This window comes from Lacerta agilis, chromosome 12 (genome assembly GCF_009819535.1).
Source record: "Lacerta agilis isolate rLacAgi1 chromosome 12, rLacAgi1.pri, whole genome shotgun sequence".
Taxonomy (NCBI): domain Eukaryota; kingdom Metazoa; phylum Chordata; class Lepidosauria; order Squamata; family Lacertidae; genus Lacerta; species Lacerta agilis.
Genome location: NC_046323.1, coordinates 11,740,744 through 11,752,876, shown reverse-complemented (window position 1 = coordinate 11,752,876; position 12,133 = coordinate 11,740,744). Strand labels below are relative to the sequence as shown.

Genomic DNA, 12,133 nt, shown 5'->3' with positions numbered 1-12,133 from the left:
ATAGGAAGCAAGAAGAAAGCAAACCAGTAAGCACTAGCAAGTAATAGAAAGCAAGAGGAAAAGTAACAGAAAGCCCCAAATGGCTGAAAAACTCAATTTCCTAGGATCCTCAGCCCTTGCAAAGGAACTACTATGCAAGGGGCCTGGGCGGGGCAGGAAGGGAGCTAGCTCCTTTATCTCCCTCCCCGATCTCCTGCAATCAGCTGTTGAGCGGTTCTTTTCAACACTCTCTTTCCCTCTTGTTAGCCTTTAGCTCTTTCTAAAACAGAAAAAGCAGGATCTGCCTTTCCTCCCTGGGCAATTTGGCTCCAGGGACCATGCATTCGCTCCATAAGACGCACAGACATTCCCCCTTACTTTTCAGGAGGAAAAAAGTGCGTCTTATGGAGCAAAAAATACGGTATTTGGTATTTGCTATTAGTCCACCCCCCTGCAATGCAGGAATCATTTGCGCAACATGGGGCTCAAACCCATGAACTTGAGATTAAGAGTCTAATGCTCTACTGACTGAGCTACCCCAGCTGTCAGTCCACTGGCTTTAAGAAAGTATTTTAGATGCTTCTTGGACAAACACAGTTCATATGTAGTGTGTTTTTTTTTAACCTGTCCTGTTCTTTTAGAGATGGGCTCAGCTAAAATCCCAAATCCATAAAACAAATTCTATTCTTGTATTAAGGAATAAGATAAAAATAGACACCAAGGATCATCGTCCCCCATTAAACTTGATAGATACGGCTCTTAGAATATATCTGTGATTTTTATAAGTTGTGCTAATTTTAAAGGTTCTGACGTATTTGTTTGTACATCAGTTTATGTATTTGTGTTTCTTAGAGTCATTAAGTAGCCTGTCTGGGTAATTGTGTAGCATGAAGTTAATGGATTATGCTTAACTAAATCACTTAATCTTGTATCTTATGTTGTAATTGAACACATGTGACTGTTGTTTTCCCTTTCTTGCAGAAAAATGTCAAGGAGCTCATGGATTCAAATGGCATTCGGATCCTTGTGGACCTCCTTACCCTCGCCCATCTGCACACAAGTAGGGCAACCGTGCCACTGCAAGTAGGACATCTTTAATTTCTTTTCCTTCCGTGTATATAATTCAGGAGTGGGTTATGAAAATATTAGTCCCATGTATTTAAAAGCTGCTTGGCCACATTGTAGTTTCTATGAAATGAGCTTCAAAATGAAGTATTCAGTGCCGTGAAAGTAGTTTGTGTGTGTGTGTTGTTTCTAACTCTAAATGGGGTGGTTGTTGTTTTTCGTTTTTAAGAGCAATGTAATTGAAGCATCACCTGATATGAAGAGAGAGAGTGAAAAAGAGTGGTACTTTGGCAATGCAGACAAAGAGAGGAGTGGTCCTTACAGCTTTAACGAGGTAACTTTTCAAGTGCACCTTTTGAGTCAAAGGTAACGATCACAAAAAGCACAACGTTCGAGCAACCTTCCTCACTCTGGTGCCCCTCAAATATTTGGGGCTGTCGCTCCATCGGCCCCAGCCAACTTGGCCAATGATCAGGGAGTTTCAGAGCAGCATGTCAGGAGGGCACCAGACGGAGAAAGGCTGTGTTACAGCTTACCCCTGTAAACAGTTGAGGAAAGGATGTGCTTATAGATATATCTCATTTGGCCATTGTTGTTCTTGGGAATTTCAGCTTCCACAAATAACAGGTATAATTTCAGAGCCAGCACATGCTGTGTGGTTTGTATGGTTTGCTTTGGAGTGGAAATGTCCCACTTCTTGCTTGATAATTCCCTAGAGGTGGGGTATCTCCCATTAATCCCTTCATTTGGGCCTGCACAGCTGGGAGAATTTGACAAAGAATGGCTGGCAGGGTGCACCAAATGGATGTTACAATTTCTTCCTGGCTGGCTTTTTGTTTTGTTTTTTGTACTGCGCATTTGCTAGCAACTGCTTTTTAAAAACTTAGTCCTCTTAGTCATTTGGCACTATTTGCATTGCAAGTGTCTTCCATTTGTGGCCTCAGTGGATCCATAAGCTTGTTTGATTGCCCGTTTTGGTTGGGTCAAAAGCTCTTGGGTTTGCTAAAATTCTGTGGTGCCTTGATATGATACCTAGGGATAGGTTGTTTAAAGGGTATGGTAGTGTCTGAATGAAAGTGCCTTCAGCACAACTTCTAAAGACATAGTTTTAAAAAGACAATCGCTGCTCATTATGGCATTGTTTTTCTCTGTGGCAATCCATTCCTAACATAGATGCAGGAACTGTGGACCAAAGGGGTATTGACTTCCAAAACAAGGTGCTGGGCCCAGGGCATGGATGGATGGCGTCCACTGCATATTATCCCTCAGCTGAAATGGTGTCTACTTGCCACTGGGCAAGCTGTGTTGAATGAGACGGACCTTGCTACACTTATCCTCAACATGCTTGTCACAATGTGTAGCTATTTCCCCAGTAGGTAAGGTGTAAACAAAGAAGTTGGGTGGGTGGGGAGTTGGGAAGGTAGGGGTTTGGACTAGATGATCCTTGGGGTCCTTACCAACTCTACAGTTCTGTGTTTTTCTTTTCACACAAACACCCATAGCCTTTATTCACCCCCTACACAGTTCCATCGACCCGAGGAGGTCCGTATCAAACCACTTTGAGGGTAACCCTGTTTTACAGTGCAAGCTGGCCGTTGTGCAATTCAAACACTGATTAGGGAAACCTCTTCCCTTTCAGAGACCAGGATAATGCCATTATAAGGCCTTTGCCCAGAGTGAAGAGGCTCCTTTCAGACAGCACTTGTCTTCCTCATATCATTCAGGTAAGCTGATCTGCAGTCTGGTCGTCAAGATGTAGATTGCTTGCTCTTCAGCATATTTTGCTTTTTGAAAAGAAAAGAAATCTGGGAACTTTGGGTAATGGAGCAGTAGCCCTAATCAATCTGAAGTGCACAGTTTAAAACCATGTTAAGTTGTGTTTTTGGTTTTTTTTTTGCATTGCAGCTGCTGCTGACCTTTGATCCCATTCTTGTTGAGAAGGTAGCCATATTGCTTTTCTACATCATGCAAGACAACCCACAGTTACCTCGCCTTTACCTCAGTGGAGTATTCTTCTTCATCATGATGTATACCGGTTCCAACGTGCTCCCCGTTGCAAGGTGAAAGCAATAAATGTTTAGCATCTTTTCTATGTTTACTTAAACGTAGAGTTTCACACCAGCTAAGTGTAAATGCAAGGATATGGCGTTCGTTTCTGAGAGATTTTAAGTGATAAAATCGTTTTACGCTTGTCCTCTCTGGACCACCTTAAAGAAACCAGGCTGCTTTGTATAATGGTGATAAGTGAGGGGGAGTTTGATGAAGAGAGAGTCCCTAGAGGCTGTATTTAGTGCTAGATGGCCAGAGAGAGCCCAAGGCTCAGAGGGGTTAGAGGGCAGGTGCAAGTTTTATCGTCCTATTAACCTGCATGCTGAGCTCGTGTCATTGAGCTAAAAGCATATATGTAACAAAAATGAATTATTTTCTAGGTTTTTGAAGTATACACATTCGAAGCAGGCCTTCAAGTCTGAAGAGGTAAGCAGCAATTAATATTACAAAACAAACTGGCAATGCGCCAACAAAACGAGTCATGTGTGTGTGCTAAGTATAAGCATTTAAATTGCAAAAATGTTTGTTGCGGGGGGGGGGGGTGTTGCTCTCTGAAACAACCATCTCTCTTCAGAATGTGCTGGATCCTTTGAAAAGGCAAATTGACCAAAGTTTGTTGCGCTATTAGCTAAACAATGTTTCACCAAACAGTTGGAAATATGTAACTGAATTTAGTGTTAGGAAGTTTTGGTAGGGGGTGAGTGTGGAGACAACTCTGAAGCGTTAAATGCATTGGTAGTTGTGCTGCATTCTGATAGTGGAGGCAAGATGCAGAGCAGTTTGTAGTAGGAGTTGAAATTCCTGGAGACCGAGATGATAATGCTATATCCACTCACTGCTGGGTACACATGTATGGAAAGGGCAATAATTCTTTCCAGACTGAGGGCTCGTTCCATTCGCTTCTGGACAGCCTTGCAGGGCCCACATACCCCAGGGGTGGGCAGCACCAGATGCAGAGAATTTGACTGTATTCCATCCATGCAAAAGTCAGAGGCTTCTCCCTCTCCTATAAAAGCATTTTCATGGTTCAATGACACATTCCAACCAGGGGAAAGTACTGGGGATCGGGGGTGTGGGGTTTTTTAGACCAAGACAGTGTTTGGTACGGCCTATGGAGAGGGTGGAATAAAGAGACATGAAGGGCTGCATTTGGACTCTGCGCCTGCGGCTCCTAACTCTTGATGTATTGCCAAGGGGGTTGGACTAGATGGCCCTCAGGGTCCCCCTCCCAACTCTGTGATTCTACAAGTTGTGCTGCACATAGTGGCTTGTGAAAATTAAAACCTCCATTATCACAAAAGCAACCGTTCATTTAATTTTCACATTTACATCCCGGCGACTTCTTTTTTAGATGAAAGGGCAAGATATAGTTCAGAGAAGCATACTTGGACACATCCTGCCGGAAGCTATGGTGTGTTACTTGGAAAACTATGAGCCAGAAAAATTTTCTGAAATTTTTTTGGGCGAATTCGATACTCCAGAAGCTATTTGGAGCAGTGAAATGAGGTAATTTGATTCATACACTTCCAGCAAAAGAAGTGGGGCCCCCCCCATCAGTATTATTATTATTTTCCTTTTTCAGTTTGCTGACTGTAATTAAATTCATCTGATATCTTTGTGACTTGCCACAGATAACAAGGTTTAATGGTTTAGTGATCTGGCAGAACGCTAGCGTTTGTTTGCTTCAAAAGGCCTTTTGCAATTCACAGGCGCCTTATGATAGAGAAGATAGCTGCTCATCTTGCTGACTTCACCCCTCGTCTTCAGAGTAACACAAGAGCGCTTTACCAGTACTGCCCCATACCGCTAATCAACTACCCTCAGCTGGAGAACGAGCTGTTTTGTAACATCTATTACCTCAGGCATCTATGTGATAAACTTCGGTTTCCTGACTGGCCAATTAAAGACCCCGTAAGTCGCATGTCTTGCACTCTCCCTCAATCTGCAGCAAAGCAGAATTGAAAAATAAAAAGGGGAAATAGGGCAAAGAACTGCGAGAGCCATGACTGCTTTACTGGCATCTTGAGTGTGCTGTGATCTTAACAGTTCTGTTTTAAAGTGTACAGTTTCAAAGCCAGTTAAGTTTAAACAAGGAGTGTGTTCAATGTGGTGGGGATGTAAGAAAGCTACGGGATATTGGGAGATGATATACACAGAAATAAAAAAGATGCTAAGGTTGACACCCCCCCCCCCAAAAAAAACCCGAGATGTTCTTTTTGGGTATGATAGAGGGTGAGATACCTAAGAATGCATTAAATCTTTCTCTTTATGCAACTGCTGCAGCCAGAATAGCCTATGCACAAATGTGGAAGGACAGAAACAGTCCAGCAAAAGAGGATTGGCAGAATAAGCTAATAGAATATGTGGAGTTAGCAATGCTGACTGCAAAGATAAGAAACCAGGATGAACGTACCATAAGAGAGGAGTGGGAAAACTTTGGAGATTGTTTAAAGAATTATAACAGTTACATAAGACTCCCAAGTAGGACTAGATTGATGAACAGCAGCAGGTAGAGAAAGCTACGTAGCTCATCTAAGAGTAAAAGGAAACTCATGGGAGGGCTGGGGTGGGAAAGTCGAATAATGTATTACAGTATTATTATTATTATTATTTAAAAAAAATATTGAGTATATATACAGTCGTACCTCGTGTTGCGTTTGCTGCAGGCTGTGAACGACATGGGTTACGAATGCGGCAAACCCGGAAGTGGCGTTCACCGCATGCGCAGAAGCGTCTGCGCATGCGCGATATCGCGCTTCGGCGCATGTGCAAAAGCTCCGCTCGGGTTGCGGACTTTTCGGGGTGCAAGCGGCAGCCCAGAACGGATCGTGTCCGCAACCCAAGGTACCACTGTAGCGCCCTATACTTGGAGGTCTCAGGGCGGTTCACAGAAAAGATCACAACATATATAATCAGAATAAAAACAAGGATCATGAAGATTATTGTGAAATGGATGTACCAATTTACCGTTAAAACATCAATAAAGCTAAATAAAGGAGTGTGTTCAATTTTTTTTCAAATATAAGAGATAAAACTCCTATATTGCAGGTTTTCTAATAGAGAGGAGGGCCTAGGTGGCTGAGTTACAGCAGCTATCTCCTCTCTCCAACCCCCCCCCCCCCCGGAAGATCTGAAAGTTACATTAGAAGAACTCATTTGGAATTTTCTGTCTCCCCAGGTTAAACTCTTAAAAGATACCCTAGATGCTTGGAAGAAGGAGGTGGATAAGAAGGCACCTACAATGTCAATAGATGATGCTTATGAAGTTCTCCATCTCCCAAAGGGACAAGGACAGTAAGTTATGTGCTCTTCAGTTCCACTGACTTTTAATGTAAATTACTCTTATCTTGTGTATATTGCATCATTTAAACTTAGTTGCCCTCTGATTAAGTTCTAGAACCGGACAAACAGCTGGCATGGCTGAAGTTTTGTACAGTAATGATAGTATAATGGTTCAGCATTGGAGCACATCTATTTCAGACCAGCCTGACCTATTGATTTGGAGGCATATCGGTTAACTAAAGCGCAGGAGCCCACATAGCAGTGTACAGAGAGGATGGGGAGGGGAATCCAGTTTCCAAGACCAGATTGGCATAATAGTTTACACAGGCCTTGCTATTGCAGTGCTGCAAAGTCAGGTTTCTGATGTGATTTAGACATATGGGTTTTTCCCCCCTGACTGAATGATAGCATATCGAATCCTAGGTAAGCAAATTATTTATGTATCTGACAGGCACGATGAGAGCAAAATCAGGAAGGCTTATTTCAGACTGGCCCAGAAATACCACCCTGACAAGAATCCAGAAGGTCGAGTAAGTGCTATGTATTAAATATATATTATGCCTATAGGATGTATTGGGTCTGATCTGGTGTCTGAGCACAGGCTCTCTACCGTATACATGGATCTACCCCAGTTTCTGCAGTGGGGGGAGCAGGTTCAAGTGTGCATTTGTTCAAATGTACAGAGTCACTCCTTTTATGTAATCAGGACAGCCCATTTGTGCACAGATTCCTGCATAATAGAAGTGCAACTGTTTGTTTGCTAAAGTTCTTAAATATGTATATTTTTACATCAGAAAGGGGAAACAGTTTTGAGTTATGGACCCCATTACATTCCAGTAGTGGAAGTTGCCAGACCCACACACAATCAGTCTCTCTCTCTCACACACACACACTCACACTCACACACACACACACACACACACACACCTCTCTTTCCCATGGTAACAGAGGCGTATATTTCATTTTTTAGTAACTCCATTCAAGTTTCACCTTCCATTTTCTTGTGGGGGGAGAATAGCTCTCCCAGTGTCCTTTTTATCTGTTCTTTCTGTGCAAATGTGGCAAAGCTCTGTAATCCCAGCAGAAGAATTTAAATGAAGTCAGCACATCGCTGAACTTCAAGCCCTTAACCGCAACTGTTTTAAACCCCAAACTTCAAAAATGTAATTGCATGTCCAAAATCATATGGACTACTTTTAGCACATCTGCCAGGAATACAGGTCTGTTTCTCCCTCGGCTTTGATCTGATTGTGAGGGAAGAAGTCGTAATTGCACAGTTTGCACAACTTCAAAGACCCTTTCCCTTCCTGCTGTACAACTTACAGTTGGGAGGGGACTCTGAGAGCAAAATGAAATCTGGCTGCAGGTCTCATACCTGCTTTAGGTTAAGTAATCCTTAGCCAAATACTGGAATATTATGTACGATGCTGTTTGTACATGTGGCTGTTCTGAATAGGTTGTACTTGTTAACTCTCTTGTCCTACTGTGTGGGTACCGTATTTTTCGCTCCATAAGACGCACCTTTTTCCTCCTAAAAAGTAAGGGGAAATACCTGTGCGTCTTATGGAGCGAATGGTGGTCCCTGGAGCTGAATTGCCCAGGGGCAAAAAGCAGATTGTGCTTTTTATTTTACAAAGAGAAAAGGGAGTGTTGAAAGGACCCCGCTCAGCAGCTGATCAGCAAGAGATCGGGAGAGAGATAAGAGTCCCGGCTCCCTTTCAGCCCCGCCCTCCTTTGTTGAATGTGCTGGAGAGGGAGGTTGTTTGTTTCCCCAGGACATGTGACTGCCTGATTAGATTATCTGTCTGGAAACTGTAGAAATGGCTCCCTTTCCTTAAGATTTTTCAGAAATGTGAGTTAAACCACATAAAAATGGGGCTTTTCCTCTTTGCTTTTCCCCCTTTGCAAAAAAAGCTGCAAAACCTTTAGCTGATCCTCAAAAACAAACAAAACAAACAAAAACAACCCAGGGCTTTTCCCTTTGCAAAAAAAAGCTGCAAAACCTTTAGCTGATCCTTAAGAAAGGCCTTTTGTCTTTGCAAAAAAGCTGCAAAACTTTTAGCTGATCCTCAAAAAAAAAAAGGCTTTTAGAGGAGGAAAACCAGAAAAATATTTTTTCCTGAGTTTCCTCCTCTAAAAATGAGGTGCGCCCTATGGTCCGGTGCGTCCTATGGAGCGAAAAATACGCTTTTCATAGAAGAGTATGGTATAAAAGTCAGAAAAACATTAAAACAAGCTCAAAATTAGAACAGTGTCTTTGAAGATTATGTAGTAGAAGACAGTCATTCTCAAAAACCTGGTCTGTTTCTTTTGCAACACCAGCTGATTTATTTTGAGATTGGATTCATATCTGCTTCCCTACGTGCATTGTATTTGCAGGATATGTTTGAAAAGGTGAATAAAGCGTATGAGTTTTTGTGCACAAAGTCAGCCAAAGTGGTGGATGGTCCAGATCCTGAGAATATAATTCTGATTTTGAAAGCTCAAAGCATCCTTTTCAACAGACACAAAGATGGTAATTATACTTAGCATCTGGAGACATAACTTTGTTTTGTAAAATATTAAATCGCATTTATGTGTTTGTGAAAACTTTGGGCCTATTTGGGAGCTCACTGGCTACAACTGATACAAATCATGTGGCAGACTATCAAGCTCTATCTTCTCAGGTGCATAACCTTGGTTTTGTTGGAGAGTGGATTTCTGAAGGAGGCCCCTGTACTTCTGGAGGCTACAGTCAAGTCCAAAATGGACATTTCTTTGAATGCAGTGAATACACTTTCCCCAGCAATTTAAAATCATTCAGTCTCCACTGATTAATAGGTGGTAGAAAACCTAGGACTTGTTCTAAAGCAGAAAGCCTGCATTCAAAACAGAGCCTTGAGATCCCGTTTTCCAAATGCTGCTCAGATTCACCTGTATTCTGCCCAAGGAGCTGCCCAGAATCCTGGGGAATTCAACCTTTCCTACTTGTTCTGAAGTAGCTAATTTGTTTAGTGCATTCTGTGTTAAACTTCTCAGACCCTCCTTTTCTCCTGTGTTGTTGGCCTTTGAAGTAAGAAACCATAAAATGATTTGTTTGGTGTAGAATAAGTGTCACCATCAGACTGATTCACGTGTGAATGTTGATTCTTGGCATTCTTTTCTTTTCAAGATTTGAAGCCTTATAAATACGCAGGCTACCCCATGTTGATTAAGACAATCACAATAGAAACTTCAGATGACCTCTTGTTCTCCAAAGAATCTCCCCTGTTGCCTGCTGCTACTGAGTTAGCTTTCTACACCGTCAACTGCTCGGCACTTAATGCAGAAGAACTAAGAAGAGAGAATGGTATCGAGGTAGGCTCAAAATCCTCCTGTGGGTTGTGTTTTGCAGAGAGTTGAGTTTTATTCTTTGCATCCTTTCTATTAAGCTCTTGTTTGCAAAATGCATTTCAATAACCCTTTTTGGCTGGATGTTTTCTGCAAAGCCAGCTTTCCCTTGTGCTTACAGATAGCTAGAAAATACATCTCAGAACTGCAGTTGCTGACTATTCTGTAAGCTTGCATAACCAGTGCTGAATATTTCATGTATTTGGCTTAATTTGCCTAAGAATAAGCAAGTAGGTGGTTATTTTTAAAAAAACAAAAACAAAATATTAACTTTTAACTTAATATCAAACAAAAGAAACAATAACTGGGCTTCTACGAAATGTTGTTAATATTACTCCAGATAATTTCAGATCATTGGTTTGGCTTAGAATACTTGAACTGCTCTTTCTCTAACAAGTAGGCATTTGAAGTATTAAATTTTACATTGTGGCTTTAAAATGGCATCCGAAAATTTGTACAGAAATATTTGCTATACAGTATGAGAACAATCGTTTCAACTTTTGCTGCTGAAAGTGTTCAGGGAGGAAAAAATGTCTGTCTATCCCCACAGATTCTGCAAGAGGCTTTTAATCGCTGTGTTGCTGTCCTAACACACTTTAGTAAGGCAGATGATATGTCAGTTCAGGTAAGTGTTCAAAATAATCCAGTAATGGAGGATTTAGCACAGGGGTCAACAAACTTTTTCAGCAGGGGGCCGGTCCACTGTCCCTCAGACCATGTGGGGGGCCGGACTATATTTTGAAAAAAAATATGAACGAATTCCTATGCCCCACAAATAACCCAGAGATGAATTTTAAATAAAAGCACACATTCTGCTCATGTAAAAACACCAGGCAGGCCCCACAAATAACCCAGAGATGCATTTTAAATAAAAGGACACATTCTACTCATGTAAAAACATGCTGATTCCTAGACCGTCCACAGGCCGCATTTAGAAGGCGATTGGGCTGCATCCAGCCCCCAGGCCTTAGTTTGGGGACCCCTGATTTAGCATATGTGTGAATGTGAACTAAAATGTGAACTGGCCATAGGAGACCAGATTCGGACAACTTTTCTGTCTAACTTTTTTACACTAACATGGTTCTCACATCATATTAAAACTGTAGATAAAATAAATTATGGTTTAATGTGAATAAGAACAAACCTTGGCTACCTGCTCGTGGTTGGTTTGGAGAGGAACAAACCACCACTCCAGGCTCAGATAACACAAGAAGCTATGGCTTGTTTTTGGTGGTGTAGCAGCAACAGGGGAGGAAGGAAGCACCTGCAATTTCAGTGGTGCGTACCAGCTTTCTGCTTATTCTCATTAAAGCATAGTTTCTTTTAATGATGGAGATACCAAAAACTGAACCTGAGAACTTCCACATGCAAAATATGTACTCTCCCCATTTTGCCACAACCCTTTCCTGGTGCCAACATTAGACACTTAAAGAAGTATCAATGCTTCACAAGACTGAAAGAAGTAATCCCTTGGCAAATTACCGTCCTGTGTCTGCCTTCCAGGAAGCTCTTTATCATTCCTTTTCAACTTATGAAGCGAGTATATTTGTAGTGCATCTTATTATACACTGTCCCAACTCCATATGACTTAGCATTTTTCACTTAATAGGTGTGTGGGCATGTAAGTAAATGTTACAGTGTGGCAGCCCAGTTTGAAGACTGCAGAGAGAAAATAACTGAAATGCCAAATATCATCAAGGATCTCTGCAGAGTACTGTATTACGGCAAGGTAAGCTCTTGTATGACTCCTGTCTTTCTTTCCTAGCCTCCCATTTCTGTAGAACCTCAGGAGTGTCCATTAAATGGATGCAATTGATTGGGCCTATTGCCTTCCTTTTGAAAGCTGTAGAACTTCCTGTCAGAGCCCCAGTTCACATAAGGCTTCCTGGGGCATGCAGACAGTTTTGTTTTCACGTTGTCCAATGGAATGCACGGGCACAGTCCTTCTGTTTACCCTATTATATTCTTATTTATTCTGTTTACCCTATTATGTAACATGATTAAAGCGCTACACTGCAGAAGCAAGAAATGAAAAATGTGAAAATCGTGCCACTATTTACCATGTCGTTTTTATGTCAGAAATGCCGCTTGTCTCGTTCCTGCTGAACTGAAGCACTTGTCACCCAAGGCAAATGTTTTCTTTCCTACTCAGAACATTCCCCGCGTGGCTTCTCTAGGGGTCGAGTGTGTCAGCTCCTTTGCTGTGGACTACTGGCTACAGACACATCTGTTTCAAGCTGGAGTTCTGTGGTATTTGCTCGGCTACATCTTCAACTATGATTACACGCTAGAAGAGAGTGGGATTCAGAAGAGTGAAGATTCCAATCAGCAGGTAATGATAATAAGGAACTGGGAATAGACTGCGGTACTTTAAATATATCCTGAGCAG

The 12,133-nt window shown here is 41.9% G+C and overlaps 1 protein-coding gene across 4 annotated transcripts in view; it reads left to right on the top strand.

Moving 5' to 3' along the window:
• Window positions 1-12,133, top strand: part of DNAJC13 (DnaJ heat shock protein family (Hsp40) member C13) — a 62,851-nt gene that overhangs the window by 35,514 nt on the left and 15,204 nt on the right. For all 4 annotated transcript variants that reach the window (XR_004427691.1, XM_033166186.1, XM_033166185.1 and 1 more), the window contains 15 exons: window positions 961-1,062; window positions 1,274-1,378; window positions 2,218-2,420; window positions 2,684-2,768; window positions 2,950-3,104; window positions 3,474-3,519; window positions 4,445-4,599; window positions 4,803-5,004; window positions 6,272-6,387; window positions 6,827-6,905; window positions 8,755-8,890; window positions 9,527-9,711; window positions 10,295-10,369; window positions 11,354-11,473; window positions 11,897-12,076. Coding sequence is in view for 3 of the 4 variants with exons in the window: in XM_033166186.1 (XP_033022077.1) it covers window positions 961-1,062; window positions 1,274-1,378; window positions 2,218-2,420; window positions 2,684-2,768; window positions 2,950-3,104; window positions 3,474-3,519; window positions 4,445-4,599; window positions 4,803-5,004; window positions 6,272-6,387; window positions 6,827-6,905; window positions 8,755-8,890; window positions 9,527-9,711; window positions 10,295-10,369; window positions 11,354-11,473; window positions 11,897-12,076 (1,944 nt within the window). In the remaining variant the exon portion in view is untranslated. The remainder of the gene's footprint in view (window positions 1-960; window positions 1,063-1,273; window positions 1,379-2,217; window positions 2,421-2,683; window positions 2,769-2,949; window positions 3,105-3,473; window positions 3,520-4,444; window positions 4,600-4,802; window positions 5,005-6,271; window positions 6,388-6,826; window positions 6,906-8,754; window positions 8,891-9,526; window positions 9,712-10,294; window positions 10,370-11,353; window positions 11,474-11,896; window positions 12,077-12,133) is intronic.